Here is a 17,262-nt window from a genome sequence, read left to right as displayed (position 1 = left end):
AATCAAGCTTCTAAGTGAACAAGGTCTCTTGCTTGGACAATCAGAAGCAGGCCTGGAATGAGACACGGATTATAGGCCAGATCCCAGCACTAATGGGATGTGGATCATGGACAGGACACAGACATACAGGGCTCACATCTCTAACAAGGTTGGGCTGGATTGTGTGACTGTACCTCATGTTGCAAAATTCCTGAAATCAAGACCAAGTTAGAGGTATTTAGGCTTCTGTCAGGAAATTCAAAGTGAGCACCTGGCTATCTCAGCTGGGAACTGAGAATCCTCATGGAACTACCTCTAGGAGGCAAGCTAACATTGGCCCAGACCTTTAGTGCCTGGGAGAGTTGGTCCCTGACACAAAATGTTTTTTGACAGTACCAAGGGTAGCCTGGTGCCAACACCTAAACCAGAGCTAAGAGATTCCACAGAGAATGTAGACATATCCAGAATGTTCTCAGTGTGCTGTAACTGGACAGGAAATGAAGAAATCACACCCTTCCTTAACATCATTTTCTACATTGATGTGCTTTTTCTATTGGAAAGGAGAAGACATACATTTTGAGTAAAGAGCTCCTGCTTAACAGCTTCCTGCCATCTGTGTTGACATCTAGAGTACAACCTGGCATAACTAGGCCCCAGGTTGTTTGGGAAGAAAGAGAAGACATCATCAGGTGAAGAAGGACACTCTGGAGGCAGTAGGACAGGTGTGATGCCATCACCACGCCAGTCAGCTGTCAGGGTCCTTATCAGCCACTAGGCTTGGACACATTAAGAAAGGTAAGCTCTGTGGGGCAGGCAGACAAGGGCATGGATTTACCCCATTCATCAGAAGGGGAACCTCTAGCAAATAGCATGTCACCTCCTCTCTTCAGGTTCCTTGGACCACAGTTAGGGAAAGTCACCCTAGGAACATGAGGCTTACTTCCCCACTTGGTTCTTACTTGTTCACAGAATCTTGGACACTGTTTTTACCTGTTGGAGAAATCAGGGATGAGTAGGACAATGCAGTACTTACCAAGCACATACAACACGATGCCTCCCCCAGACTGAAGCTCTTTCCCAAGCTCTGATGTGTCAGGCTGGAACTTCACACAGTAGTAGGTGCCAACATCAGCAGGGGTGACATTACTGATTCGGATGGAAAAGTCCAGGTTGTTTCTCTTTGTTGCATCTGTGAGATTTGTGACTCTGGGGAATTTATATCCTGCGTAATTATATATAAGGCGCCGACTTTGTCCTGTACCCCTGAACCACTTTATGGGCCCCACAGGGGTCAGGGAGGTCACAGTGCAGTTCATAGTGGCTGATTCTCCAGCAGGGACAGAAACTGATTTCTCAGGCTGAATCACCTTCAGCTCCTGCAAAGCTGCTCCTACAGAAAACATCAGTTAGTGCTCACCCTGATGGAAACCCACAGGTTTGTGATCAAATACTGTTCTCACTAAAGCTCAGCCTGCATGTGATCACAGATCCTAAAGCTTGTGACTCTTAACACAGACAAGAAAATTGAATCACAGAAAGACAGAGAAACTTGGCAGGATTCTGATTGAAGTCCTAATTTTGTTTGGAATTCTCATGCTTCATCCAGTATCTGCTTAATTTTTATTTTCTGTGCACACAGCATATGGAACGTCTGTTACAATAATATTCAGTGTGATTATGTTGCTCCTTTAGAACAATGAGATATGAACATAAGTGTAGAGTGAGGTCTACATTTGATTATAAGTTTCTCATGGTGAGGTTTGGTGTATCAGACGGGGTAATACTGCCTTAGATAGATTCCCCAAAATAATAACATGTAACCTAGTTAAAAAAATAAAACTTCCAGACAAAAAAGGAAATAGCCCAGTTGCTGTTTGAAGTCTCTCTCTCTGTTCTTCCCTTGATTCAGTGCCCAAAGACCCAACCTGCTCACACCCTACACTCCCCATTCCCCACACCTCCACACTCCTGCTACTCAGGTGCACATTCACTATTTAGGGACAGACCATGCCAATCAGTAGAGCTAAGAGACCTACTTGCTGTCTTAACCCTCACACTCCTTCAGTTTGGAAGCCAATGATACCTTCCCTGGCCCACTGCCCCCACCCCTTCACTGCACCTTCCCCTTCTTAGGCAGACATCCACTGCTCAGGTACAGGCCACACAAGCCAGAACAGGAAAGGGCTCCATCTGCCATTGGAACCCTCCCACTCTCCTTTCAGAGCCCAAGACCCAAGCTTCTGACACCTGCCTCCTACTGCCATGCCCCCACACCTACACTGCTATATACCTCAGGCTGAATCACCTTCTACTCAAGTAAAGGCCATGCCAGTCAGAAAAACAGAGGTCCCTGCCGCACCACAGGCCAGGCTAACAACCAGAAGTCTAGCTCCCAATTCTGACTGAAAGTTGCTGCTGGACCAGAGGTCAAGCTGGCTACCAGAAATACAAACCACAAAAACAAGTTCAAAGAGGAATCAGAGAGCAAGGAACAAAACACACATCCAATAAAAACAAACTCAGAAATAGGTCCCTAGCATAATCCTTATCCTATATGCAGTAGCCTAGGTGCCAGTGCAAGAACATTAAACTTCCTGAAAAATTATGTGAACATTGCTCATTTCAGAAATGTCAACATCCAGGAAGTAGTGAGATGGTGTATCAATCAGAAAGAGAAAATACATCCAGAATTTAAATAAAACCAAGAATTACACATGATAACACTATGAAATCAATACAAAGGAGAAAACATGGTATACAAGTTAAATATCTCCTTTCACTACAATGATACCTTCCCTGCAGGGAATGCTAATGGGCTCTTTTGGGCTGACATAAAATAGCCAGAGAATAAGGGGAGTAGTGAAAGATAAAATAACTTATTGCTTTATAGTGACTTTTAAATTTCCATAAAACATTCATTCTGAGTTCAGCACTTCCACTTAGTTTTTGGATAATGGTGTCTCTAATTTTCAACCTGCTGAAAAGTATGGGGAATGGCCTTGGACCACTCAGTCATTGTTAAGTCTTAGACAAGGATATCTGAGGGGAAAACTCAGCTTCCCTAGATAAATCAAGCCAAAAGCAAAAGGAATTTTAAGAAATTAAAACTTTGTGTAGATGTAACACAATTTCTTTATCCTTTCCTCTGTTGAGGGACATCTAGATTGTTTCCAGACCCTGGCTATAATGAATAAAGCTGTCATGAACATAGTTGAGCAAGTGTCCTTATTGAATGGTAAGGCGACTTTTAAATGTATGCCCAGGAGTGGTATAGCTGCATCTTGAGGAAGTAGTATTCCCAATTTTTTGAAAAAGTGTCAGATTGATTTACTAAGTGTTTGTACAAGTTTGCACTCCCACCACCAATGGAGGAGTGTTCCCCTTTCTCCACATCCTCTCCAGCAAGTGTTCTCACTTGAGTTTTTGATCTTAGTTGATTGGTTTAAGATTGAATCTCAGGGTCATTTTGATTTGCATTTCCCTGATGATTAAGGATGTTGAACATTTCTTTAAGTGTTACTCTTTGTTTGATATTCCTCTGTTGAGAATTCTTTGCTTAGCTCTGTACCTCATTTTTCTATTGGATTATGTGGTTTGTTGTCTAATTTCTTGAGTTCTTTATATATTCTAAATGTTAGTGCTTTATCAGATGTAGGGTTGGTGAAGATCACAATAAAATACTACTCAGCTATTAAAAACAAGGAAATCATGAAATTTTCAGGCAAATGGATGGATCTAGAGGAGATCAAACTAAATGAGATATCCCAGAAACAGAAAGACAGGCATAGTATACATTCACTAATAAGTGGATATTAGCTGAATAATATAGGACAGCGATCTACAGACCTAAACAAGCTAAACACAATGATCCTAAGGAGGATGCTTAAATCTCACTCACAATGGCAAACAGGATAGTCACTAGAAGTGGTGGACTAGAGGAAACAGGATGGGAGTTACTAAAGATGGTCCTATGAAAGGATTTACCCAACAGGGGATCAAAGTGGATTCCTAGAATCAGGGCCAAAGTTTGGGCAAAACACAGTGAGTCTTATGGCGGAAGGGAGGGTGAAATTAGATAGACACAGAGGAGACAGCAGCTCCACAAGGAAAGATCTGAGCCCAGGTGGTACTTCAGAGACTGATGCACCAAGGAAGGACAATGCATGGAGAGGACATAGACCCCCTGCAGAGATATGACCAATTTGTAGCTCAGTTCCCATGTGGATCTCTGAGTGAGGGGAGTAGAGGCTGCCTCTACCATGAACCTAGTTGACTGCTCTCTGATATCTCACCCCTGATGATGCAGCCTTCTTAGGCTCGGAAGAAGAGGATCCAAGCAGTCCTGATTAGACTTAACAAGCTATGGGCAGATGGCAATAGCAGAGAACTCCCCCTTTCAGTGTACTAGGGGAAGGGGAGGAGGGGAAGTTGAAGGGAGGGTGGGACTGGGGGAATTGAGGGAGCAGGCTTCAATCAGGCTATACAATGAATAAATTGTGAAGAAAAACTAAAAATTAAAAAAAAAAGAATTTAAAACTTTGTGTAATCAGCTAATGCCAGATTTAACAAATGTGTGGATAGTACTAGGATACTGATTAAAAAAAAATTATATATATATATATATATATATATATATATATATATATATATAATGAAAATAACATGAATGAATTCCACTTGATATGGGTTGCTTGGGGGGGTAATCTCCTTTTTAAGGATTGGGATAGAGGGAGTATCAGAAAGAAGGAGGAAAGGTAGGACCTGTGGGAGAGGAGGGAGGGAGGCTATCATCAGGATGTGAAATGAATTTTTAAAAAACTCTAATGAGTGGAGATAGCTAATATCCACTTATTTTTTTAAAATTCTTTATTAATTACACTTTATTCACTTTGTATCCCCCTTGTGGTTCCTTCCCTCCTCCCATCCTGATCCCTCCCTTCCTCCACCCTCTGCATGCATGCCCCTCCCCAAGTCCACTGATAGGGGAGGACTTCTTTTCCTTCCTTCTGATCCTAGTCAATTAGGTCTCATCAGGAGTGGCTGCATTGTCTTCTTCTGTGGCCTGGTAATGCTGCTTCCCCCTCAGGAGAAGGTAATTAAAGAGCAGCCCATGGCAGTTCAGTTTCCAAGTCGGTTCCATTGTAGTAGGAACAGGGACTGCCTCTGACATGAACTGATTGGCCTGCTCTTTAATATCCACTTTTAAGTGAGTAAATATCATATGTGTCTTTCAGTTTCTGAAATGATCTTTTCTAGTTCCCACCATATGCCTGCAACTTTCATGATTTCCTTGTTTTTAATTACTCAGTAGTATTCCATTGTGTAAATGAACCATATTTTCTGTATCCATTCCTCTGTTGAGGGACATCTAGGTTGTTTCCAGATTCTGACTATTACAAATAAAGCTGCTATGAACATAGTTAAGCAAATGTCCGTATTAAATGGTGGGGCATTTTTTTTGGGTATATGCCCAGGAGTAGTATACCTGGATCTTGAGATAGCACTACTCCTAATTTTCTGAGGAAGGGCCAGAAAGAACCTAAACAATGAGGAACCTGGCAAGATGTGTAAGCCTCATTTGGAAGAAAAAAATAGGATAGATATTGGAAGTAGGAGAAAACAAGAAACAGGACAGGAGCTTTCCACAGAGGACCTCTGAAAGACTCTACCCACTAGGGTATCAAAGGAGTTACTGAGAATCATAGACAAACTTTGGGAAGAGTGCTAGAATCCTTTGGAAGAAGAAGGAGATAGAAAGATCTGGAGGGAACAGGAACTCCACAAGGAAGACAACAGAACCAAAATACCTGAGCCCATGGGGTCCTGCAGAGACTGATACTCCAACCAAGGAACATGCATGGAGATGACCTAGACCCCCCTGTTCTAAGGAAGCCCATTGGCTCCTCAGTTTCCAACTGGGTTCCCTAGGAGGGGATATAGCAGCTGTCTCTGACATGAACTCAGTGGCTGGCTCTTTGATCACTTTACCCTGGGGGATGCAGCCTTGCCATGTCAGAGGAAGAAGATGCAGCCAGCCCTTAATGAGATTTTATAAGCAAGGGTCAGATAGAGGAGAGGTAGGCTTCATCCCAAGTATGCAGGCATGGTTCAATATTTGGAAATCCATAAATGTAATACACTATATAAACAAACTCAAAGAAAAAAAAACACATGATAATCTCTTTAGATGCTGAAAAAGCATTTGATAAAATCCAACACCCATTTATGTTTAAAGTCCTGGAAAGATCAGGGATACAAGGCACTTACATAAACATAGTAAAGGCAATATACAGCAAGCCTATAGCCAACATCAAACTAAATGGAGAGAAACTTAAATCAATAACACTAAAATCAGGGACAAGGCAAGGCTGCCCACTCTCTCCATATCTCTTCAACATAGTTCTTGATGACCTTGTTAGAGCAATAAGACAATTAAAAGAGATCAAGGGCAAACAAATTGGAAAGGAGTAAGTCAAAGTATCAGTATTTGCAGAGGATATGATAGTATACATGAGGGAGCTCAAAAACTCTACCAGGGAAATTCTACAGCTGATAAACATCTACAGCCAAGTGGCTGGATACAAAATTAACTCAAAAAAAAATCAATAGTGCTCCTGTATACAAGACATAAGGGCTGAAAAAGAAATTAGTGAAACAACACCTTTCCCAATAGCCACATATGACATCAAGTACCTTTGTGTGTCTCTAACCAAGCCAGTCAAAGACTTGTATAAAAAATTTCTAGTTTCTCAAGAAGGAAATTGAAGAAGATATCAGAAAATGGAAAGATCTCCCATGCTCTTGGCTTGGCAGGATTAACATAGTAAAAACGGCCATCTTACCATAAGCAATCTACAGATTCAATGCACTTCCTAACTCCCATTAAATTAGCAACAAATTTCTTTACAGACCTTGAAAGAAAAATTCTCAACTTCATATGGAATAATAAGAAATGCAGAATTGCTAAAACAATACTCTCCAATAAAAGATATTCTGGAGGTATCTTCAACCCTGAACTCAAAGTATACTATAGAGAAATATTAGTAAAAACTTCATGGTACTGGCATAGAAACCGACTGGTGGATCAATGAAATTGAATCGAGGATGCTGAAATAAACCCACACATATGGACACCCTATTTTTGACAAAGATACCAAAACCATACAATGGGGAAAACATAGCATCTTCAACAAATGGTGTTGGTCTAACTGGATGTCTCCATGTAGAAAAATGTAAATATAACCACACTTATCAACCTAAACAAAGCTAAAGTCCAAGTGGATCAAAGACCTGAACATAAACCCAGACATACTAAACCTGTTAGAAGAAAGAGTAGGGAAGAGTCTTGAACTCATTGGCACAGGAGACAACTTCCTGAACAGAACATCAACAGCACAGGCCCTAAGAGCAACAATCAGTAAATGGGACCTCATGAAACTGAAAAGTTTTTGCAAAACAAAGGATACTATCATCAGAACAAAACAACTGCCTAAAGATTGGGAAACGATCTTTACCAACCTCATATCTGACAGAAGGCTAATATCCAGAATATATAAAGGAGTCAAGAAGTTAAACAACAATAAATCAAGTAATCCAGTTAAAAATGGAATACAGAACTGAACAGAGAATTTCAATGCAGGAATATCGAATGGCAGAGAAACACTTAAAGAAATGCTCAATGTCCTTAGTCATCAGAGAGATGCATATCAAAACAACCCTGAGATTTCACCTTACACCCATCACAATGGCTAAGATCAAAAACTCAAGTAAGAATACATGTTGTAGGGGTTGTGGAGAAAGGGGAACCTCCTCCATTGCTGGTAGGAATGTAAGAATGTAGAACCACTTTGGAAATCAAACTGGTGCTTTCTCAGAAAATTAGGAATAGTGCTACCCCAAGATACAGCTATAATACTCCTAGACATATATGCAAAAGATCCTGAAGTGCACAATAAGGACATTTGCTCAACCATGTTTGTAGCAGCCTTATTTGTAATAGCCAGAAGCTGGAAACAACCCAGATGCCCCTCAGTTGAGGAATGGATACAAAATTTGTGGTACATTTACACAATGGAATACTACTCAATAATTAAATACAAAGAATTCATGGAATTTGCAAGTAAATTTGAGAATGTCAGCTAAGTCTATCTGGATGGATGGAATTGGCACTATCATAGGTCCTGGGAACATCCAGTCTTGACTGGCTTCAGGTTATTTAGGGAGACCAGCTAGAGACTTCACAGCATCTGGGCTTGGGGGAGACCCTACCCACACTCTGTCTTTCATCCCAAGACCCCAAGCTACAGTAGATATACTTTATCTGAACCACTGGAGTGTTTCTGACTTCATACTGGTTTGGTTTTGGAAGGTGAGAGAGACTTTGATATCCTCGTCCTCGAGTCAACAGAAATCCCAGGCCACTAGCACAGGGCTTGCAGCCTCACTGCACGACTTGCCCAGCAGAACAGAAGTGACAGCAACATTCAAGCCTGTCCAGGGCCTCCTAATCCACGAGAACAGGGTTTCACCACAGAGAAGAATGGAACATGTTGCATAAGAATAAGGATCAAGTACGTTGTAACTCTTGTCAAAGGCTGTGTGGCCCTCCCTGTGAAATATGTTAATGGTAGGATTGAGAACTGGTGGACATGAAGTACCTGTCTCCACTCTGCCTCTAGGCCCTATCTTAGTACGCTGAAATTTCCTTGGTCTGATCAAATAACAGTAGGTACACTGTGGCTCTTCTGCTGCTTCTGTCTGTACTGACTGTGGGCTCATGCCATTGGCTCTTTTGTGGAAAGAAGCTTCAAGCCCCCTGTTCTTCCAGGGATTGCAATGTCAAAGGGACTTTCTTGTTACTGAGGTTAACCCTGTATATACTAAAGAAATACCATTCTACTAATACCAGCACTCTCCCTGTTGTGATGCCCACACATTGGGCTTCCCATCCCCTTTGCTGTGTACATTCACTGTGACCCTCACCTATGTGAGCTCATGGGTTACTGACTTTACCATGTAATCAACTGTGGCAAAGTTTTAATTTCAGCTGAAATGTACAGAGAGTCTTTACCACAGTGCCAGACTGGAAACACAACTAACATTGTATGACAGACAGTCTTCAAGAGAAAGGGAATTTATCTTAAAGGACTTTTCACCAGTGTAGCAAAAATAACAAATCACCAGATGCTGGAATCTTGAAGCAGAACACTGAAAACCGTAAGATGACAAGGTAGCACGGTGCCTTTTAAAGAACAATGTAATTTTAGTGAAAGTTCCTGAAGGGCATCATACTGATTAAATTCCTGGCAAGGAATTTTTAAAAAGTTTATAAGGAGTCAATGATCCAAGAACATACATTGTAAAAGTGACATTCCTCAAGAGAGTACAGAGCAGGGGCTGAAGTACCACAATCCTTGGGTGGTTTCAGTTTTGATATTTCCCAGGACTTTCTCCCGTTAGACCTTATCTTCTAAATAATCAATCTTTCAAAGTAGCACCATTATCTGTTGAAAAGATTTTAACATGTAAATTTTTAATGTATTTCAGATTCAAAGCATAATATTTTTTGCTAAACACTTCTCAGTACTGAAACAAAATTTTTAAACTCCACTGATAGAGGTATCAAAGCAGAGGCTGAGACTCTTAGCCAAACTTTGAGCAGAGATAGAAAGACATAGAGGGGACAGGATCTCCAAAAAGAGAACAATAGAGCCAAAATATCTGAGTCCTGGGGTCCCTAAAGAGAATGATACCCCAACAAAAGACCAAAAACCCCAGCTCAGATGTAACCTATAAAATCAGTCTCCAAGTGGATTCCCTATTAGGGGAGCAGAGGTATCCTTGGCATGAACTCAGTGAGAGGCTCTCTCATCACTTTCTCCTGAGGAGTGCAGTCTTGCAGGGTCACAGAAGAAGACAATGCAACCAATCCTGATAAGACATGATTGCTTAGGGTCAGAGGGAAATGGAAGAAGACCTCTCCTATCAATGGTCTATGGGAGGGGCATAGGGAGAATAAAGGAGGGAGGAAGGGATTGGGAAGAGATGAGGGACTGGACCAAAGCTAGGATACAAATTGAATAAATTGTAATAAATTATAATAATAGAAAAGAAAAATGAATACCGGGGATGAACTGATTATATTTTACATATCAAAGCATAAACCCATAATGTGACTGTACATGGTATTGAGTCTCTAAAGAGTTAAGGTCAATTGGGGATATTTGGGTGGCTCTTAGTCCAATGTGACTCTTTTTCTTTCAGGAAATGGAGAAAATCCATAGACATAGGCTAGGGTGAGATCATGCATGAAGACAGAATGAGACAGTGCAATTTAAAGGAGAAGCATCTTGGAAGGAATCTGCTCAATGGACACCTTGACTCTTGTCTCCAGCCTTCATGGCAACCCTAGCAACAGCCTCTTAAAGAAGCAGCACGAAATGAGAAGACTGATGTCATATGAGAAAGCTAATAGAAGTCAGAGGATAAAATAAGGAACCTAACTTAGAAGAAATGGTGGCTGAGCACTGCAGGACACACTTCACCCAGAGTCATGCCACTGGCCTGCATGTCAGCTTCTATGTCTCAGGAAGTGAGCAGAGATGGCTGAGCTCAGAGCCAAGTGGTCCTACCAGCTGCATTGGAATTTATTCGGTGGCTCTGAATAACCCAAGGGATAGAGTGATTTAATTAGGATTCTGCTGAAAATATTTTCTTCAACTTAAATATTAGAAACTAACATTTATTAAGCATCATCTCATGGAATGCTTCTATCCCACTGTTAAAACTTATGGACATGCAGAGCAATGCTCAGAGCTCTGGCTCTAGGACCTGAGACAATATTCTGACCTTCTCTCCTGGGACAGTTCAGGTGGCCAACTGGAGTCCTTTAGTTTCTAAGGCAAGGGTTGCCCAGAAGCAGGAAGATGATGCTATTCTTGGGACATGCTCACCTGTAAGTCCCAGCAGCAGGGTCAGCAGGACACTGTGAGGAGAGTGTGGCCAGGAGTCCATGGGAAGCATGGTCAGGGTCAAGGAGCCTTCTCTGCCGGTGTGTGTGCTCAGGAGATCTCAGCTTCTGATCTGTGCATGCCAGTGTTGTGGGGAAACAGGAACTACACTGGTTATTTTGAAATCAATACCCAGTATGTATTTTGGTATGTAGCTGCAAGCAAAGATTAGTTCTTTATAATTTATGTTTAGAAGAAAAATGTTGATCTTGAAAATATCCCTTAGATATTCTTTCCTGATATCCTGGAACATGTAGTCCAATGACACCTAGGAGTCTTTCTATTTGCACAAACACAGTAAAATATGATAGAATTAGTATTAATTGTTAAGGTGGCACAGATGAAGAAGGTCCCCAGGGATATCTGTGAGAGATTGCTGGGGTTTAGAATGTCTCTGAGCCAATCTGTGCGGGATTGTCTTTAGTTAATTGAACCGGGAAAACTTATCTTATTTTTGGGCAGAACAAGATCCTGAGCAGAGGATTTTGACCTGTAAAATAGACAGGGTCACCTGAGTACTAGCAGGCATTCACTACTTCATTGCTCTCAACTGCTGTCTAAAGATGTAACATGATTCCCTGCAACAGATTACTAATCACCATTGGGTTACTTTTAACTGAAACTTAAGATCCATAGTAGTAATTGTGGGGCTAGATTCTTGTCAGCAAAGTAAATGACATAGAAAATTTCAAGCTCATTAAGATGTGAATTAAGTGGCAATGTTGTCCCCTGGGGTCCTCCAGTAGGTAGAACTTTACCCAGAGAAATTGCCAACTGAAATATTTGTTTTCCATAAAATAATACAGAATTATTTTTTAATTGGGTTATTAAAAGTCATCTTTCCTATTTGTAAATACTCATCAGTTTTATTGACATCATTTTCAAAAAGATGCTCTTGCTTGCTAAATATTGTCGTGCGCATCTTGTGCCATGCTTTGTCAAAGGTATTGTCAGTAGATGTTGCCCGAGTGGAAGGTAGTTAATATGACAGAAGAGAATGAGACAGAAAGAATAAGAATCCAGGGTCCAGCATAAGCTTAGAGCCATGTGCGAACAATCTCACTCTGATCTGTTGAAGTATAGCTAATTTGCAGACACATGACTAAGTGGTGCATTCTTACTACTGAAATGTCAATTTTGTGAACTGGTAACTAAGAATCACACAGAAGTATTGATACTGTGACATGCCAGACCTAGACTTCTGCCTTACATATTTTTAATAATTTATTTTATTTTCATTTTATGTACATTGCTGTTTTTACATTTCAGTTTAGTTACTTCCCATCCCAAGGCTGTTCCTTCCCTCCTCTCCTTAAAGTTCTCCCTTTCTTTACTTCCCCCATTACCTCCCCCTTTCACACCAGAAAAAGGGGAGCTTCCCCATATCATCTCTCCCAGTACATCAGTACTGAGAATATCCTCATCCCTTGAGGCCTGGCAAGGCAGTCTTCCAGGAGGAAGTGATCCAAAACAGGCAATAGAGTGAGAGGAGGAGTGCTTGATTTTGATTTACAGTCAATCAAATAGTTGTATTGTAGTTTTGGTGTTTTCATGATGAACCCAGAGACATTTTAATGGTAATAATTTTAGTAAAAAAAAATGGCTGTTATTATCACTGTGATCATTTAATTCACTGTAACATGGACCACGGGGCCTTTTCAAGTACAATAATAACCATCACTGATGAGGGTGCAGCCTTCTTCACAGCACACCAGTCTGGTGACATTTGTGAATGTGTCCTCTTTTGATGTCAGGTTCAGAGCTGATGGCTTAAAAATACTCCTGCTCTCATTTTACTTGGAAGATTCTAATAGAACAAAAAAGCCGCTGACAGGAGGAAACACAGAATTGAAGAGAAACAGTGGAGACACAATGACTTTTTTTTTTTTCTCCTTCCACTCCTCCCTAAATTCTCCTTGTGTTGCTGTTTTCTTATCTGTCTTGGCTTTTAAAAAAAATGGGCCTTTTGTAATGTAGGCTGGAATTGAACTTTGTATAGCTGTGATCTTGAACTTATACTGCTCCTCTATCAACTTCCTGAGTGCTGGCAGGACAGGTGTGCACCCCGCCCACTGTATGATGATTCGAAGGATTAACCAAAGGACTCTGGCATGCCAACTGAACACTCTACCAGCTGAGCTGTGTTGCTGACCATGTCTTATGTTCTGAGACTGTTTCACTTATGCCATCTAGCATGCTCACATCACAGTGGTATACAACCTCTGTTCCTCTAATGGAAGCAACTCCAGAGATCTGTAAACAAAACTTTCAACCATTGTAAATGGGAGTATTTTCTCTAGAATAGAAGTCTGTTATTTATTTGTTTTTGTTTTGTTTTTGCACATAAGCCACTGTACAACGCTTTATTCACTTTTGCTTGTGTTTTCTATACAGAGATCATACTTTGGACTATAAATATTAAAGATACTTGTACTCTGCTCCCCTACTTATTTCTTATTGTAATATTAAATGTTCGTGTGCAGTGCTCCAATAAGAAACTCATGTTCCCCGTTTTCTTATACTAAATCACTACTTCCCTTGCTGTAATTTTCCCCTGAGATTTTTTGCAAAAGGTTCTGTGTGATGCTAATGTTTCAGATATTTATAACGTTCTTGTATACTTCTCTCTTGTGCAAACCACAACCATTACACTAATCTTTTTTTAATTTTTTTTTAAGAATTTTTTATTTCGGTATTTTTTTACAATTTTTTTATTTTAATTTTTATCAGATACACTATATCCACCTTGTATCCCCCCCATCAACTGCCTCTTCCCCTCCCAATCCCACCTTCCCTCTTCCTTCTGCACTCATGCCCCTCCCCAAGTCCACTAATAGGGAACGTCTTCCTCTACTTCCTATTGATCCTAGTCTATCATATCTCATCAGGAGTGGCTTCATTGTCTTCCTCAGTGGCCTGGAAAGGCTGCTCCTCTTTCAGGGGGAGGTGATCAAAGAGCAGGCCAATCAGTTCATGTCAGAGGCAGTCCCTCTTCCCATTAATAAAAGATTTTTTAAATAAAAGTTAGTTTATTAACTTTATATCCCAACTGTATCCAGCTCCCTCATTCCCTCCTAATTCCACCTTCCCTCCCTCATCTCCTCCCTTCCCCTTTCCAAGCCCACTGATAGGGGAGGACCTACCCCTCTCTATCTGACCCTGGTTTATCAGGTGTCACCAGGACTGGCTGAAAATTCCTCCTCTGTGGACTAGCAGGGCTGTTCCTCCCTCGGGGGTGGGAGGTCAAAGAGCCCACAATTGAGTTCATGTCAAAATGAGTCCCTGTTCCCCTTACCTGGGTACCTGCTTGGATACTGAGCCACCATAGGCTACATCTGAGCAGAGGTTCTAGGTTATATACATACATGGGCCTTGGCTGGACAAATAGTCTCATAAAAGACCCCTGTGCCCAGATATATTTGGCCCTTGCGGCACTCCTGTCCATCCAGGTCATATTAACTCCTGCCTTCTTTCTTATGATTCCCTGTACTCTGCCGAAGGTTTGATTATGAGTCTTAGTATCTGGTTTGATAAAATGCTAGGTAGAGTCTTTCAGAGGCCCTCTATGGTAGGCTTCTGTCCTGTTACTTGTTTTCTCCTACATCCAATGTCCATCCCATTTGTCTTTCTAAGTGAGGATTGATCATTTTACCCCCAGTCCTCTTTCTTGTTTATCTTCTTTAGGTGTACAGATTTCAGTATGTTTCTCCTATCTTATAGATCTATATATGTGAGTATATACCATGTGTGTCTTTCTGCTTTTGGGATACCTCACTCAAGATGATCTTTTCTAGGTCACACCGTTTGCCTGCAAATTTCATATTTGGCGCTTTCTCGGACAATTAGGAATAGTGCTTCCTCAAGATACCACTCCTAGGCATATATCCAAAAGATGCTCAAGTACACAGCAAGGATATTTGCTCAACCATGTTTGTTGAGCAGCTTTATTTGTAGTAGCCATAACCTGGAAACAACCCAGATGTCTCTCAGTTGAGGAATGGATAGAGAAATTGTGATACATTTACACAATGGAATACTACTCAGCAAACAAAAACAAGGAAATCATGAAATTTAAACTAATCTCAATTCTAGTGTCCTTAAGCAGTGGTGAATCTTAACTCTGTGTGCTCTGCTTTTTTGTTAATAATTACCACATCCTGTGATCTGCTCCTCTGTAAGGTGCTCTATTATAACAGAGTGGGCGGTGCTCTTCTGGAAGAACTTCTGATTTGACTCCATTTTGCAGAAACTTACATTATATATAAAAGTGACATCTAGTCTTCCAGTTCAAGCAGCTTCAGAGATGCATGAGAGAAAACCTTTCTAAATATAAAAGGGGGATTATGTTTTTGCTTTGGTTGAAGAACATTCCTTTGGACAGATCACTTTGCAATATTTTAGTAGTGTGTGTGTATGTGTGTGTGTGTGTGTGTGTGTGTGTGTGTGTGTGTGTGTGTGTGGCATGGAGTTGAGTGTGCTATGAACATTTCATATACTCATATTCTTCTCCACATTCCTTTCTAGTTCTGATTTTAACCATAACTCTAGCACAAATATCCTTATCAAGTGCTAGTAAAATAAACTCATATGGCCTGCTTCCTTAGTGTAAATTACCACTTCCCTTGATGAAATTTCCCCTGCCTTGCATTCCTTTAAATAGATTTTGCAACTGAAAAGGAAATTGCCATTCTCACCATGTTTTCTAAAAATCCAACTTACATGGGAATATATGCTCTGCTCTTCCAATGCAAGAAACTCCAGCGATGTATGAAGAAATCTTTTAGCTGTTGTAGACAGGATTTAGTTTTCTCTATATTTGAAGTTCATTGTTTATTTGCAAATAAGCCACTATGCCATGCTTAATCAGTTGTGCCTGTGTGTTCTATACATTCATGGCACTGCATACTGTAAATATTAAAGAAACATGTACTCTGCTCCCCATCTGTTTTGTGTAGTAATAAAAAATGTCTTTGTGCAGTGTTCTAATAGTAAACTTATATTTCCTGCTTTCTTATACTAAATCCCCACTCCCCTTGCTGTAAAATTCCCTGCGCTGAATTGCTTTCAAACATTTTTGCAGATGCATGTTACTTGTTCACTCTTTTTTCAATAATCTTCTATCAATAGGAATGTATCAGTCGCTCCTCAGATACAAGTAAGTTAAGAGGTTAGGAGCCCAGCATTAATGAACCCTGTTAACAGCATTCAGTCTTCTTATGTAGATCTACACTGGTTTATAAATATGTCACTGTGCCATGTCTTAGCCAGTTGTGCATGTATTTCATGCACAAAGATGGAACTGTGCACTATAACTGTTAGAGATTCTCATACTCTCCTCCCCTACTCATTTCTTGTTGTAATAAAAAGTCCTTGTGCAGTGCTCCAATAATAAACTCATGTTCCCTACTTCCTTACACTGAATCACTCCCCTTGTTGTATTTTCTCTGTAGTGAATTGCTTTCAAAAACTTCTGCAGTTGTAAAATTACTATTGTATTCACCATCTCCTTTCTTTCTTTCTGTTTAACTTTTCACTGATTCTTTGTAAATTTTACATCATGCACCCCAGTTCCCCATCTCCCTATCCCTCCAAAACTGCCCTTTGCCTTTACAAACTCCCTCAAAAATAGTAGTAATTAATTAATTATTAATAAAAGTGCATCTTGCTGAGGAAGCTTCAAGATGTCAAGATGTAAAATCCAGTATACCCTTTTACTGAACATTTTTTCTTGCAAATGTTAATTGCAATGAGTCATTGGCCTGATTGAGGCCTCTGGCTTCTGCTACCCTATCAACATTTGATCCTCACCAAGGCTCCTATAGGATATCTTGTTGCCTTGTGTCAGAAAAGATCCTCCACCTTTGGTTTTGCAAGACTGGCCCCTTCATCTGGCTCCATCAGTTCACAGATGGGGTAGTTGTGGGGGTACAACAACTCAAAGCTCTGTTCTGTTCAGGAAGTTTTCCATGTGCCAGTGCACTTAAGGCTAATCTTCACTTTCACTTCTATTGAATTTAGTGTGTGCAGCTTTATGTTTTGATCTTTGATCCACTTGGACTTGAGTTTTGTGTAATGTGATATAAATATAAGTCTATTTCCATTCTTCTACATGCAGACATCTAGATAGACCAGCACCATTTGTTAAAGATGCTTTATTTTTTTTTTCATTGTATGGTTTTGGTTTTTTTGTAAAAAAAAAAAAAAAAAACAACAACAACCAAGTGTCCATTGGTGTGTAGGATTATTTCTGGTTCTTCAATTGAATTCCATTGAT

The 17,262-nt window shown here is 40.5% G+C and overlaps 1 protein-coding gene across 1 annotated transcript in view; it reads right to left on the bottom strand.

Annotated features, from left to right (window-relative positions):
• LOC129673726 (signal-regulatory protein beta-1-like) overlaps positions 1–11,001 on the bottom strand; it is a 39,041-nt gene extending 28,040 nt beyond the window's left edge. Inside the window, exons 1-2 of the mRNA XM_055603608.1 lie at positions 10,932–11,001; positions 1,013–1,369 (exon numbers count right to left, since the gene is read on the bottom strand). Coding sequence (XP_055459583.1) covers positions 1,013–1,369; positions 10,932–11,001 — 427 coding nt within the window. The remainder of the gene's footprint in view (positions 1–1,012; positions 1,370–10,931) is intronic.
• Between the last annotated feature and the right edge of the window lie 6,261 nt (positions 11,002–17,262).

The sequence above is a fragment of the Psammomys obesus genome, unplaced genomic scaffold (genome assembly GCF_907164565.1).
Source record: "Psammomys obesus unplaced genomic scaffold, mPsaObe1.curated_primary_1811, whole genome shotgun sequence".
Lineage (NCBI taxonomy): Eukaryota > Metazoa > Chordata > Mammalia > Rodentia > Muridae > Psammomys > Psammomys obesus.
This window is presented reverse-complemented; position numbering and strand designations above follow the sequence as displayed.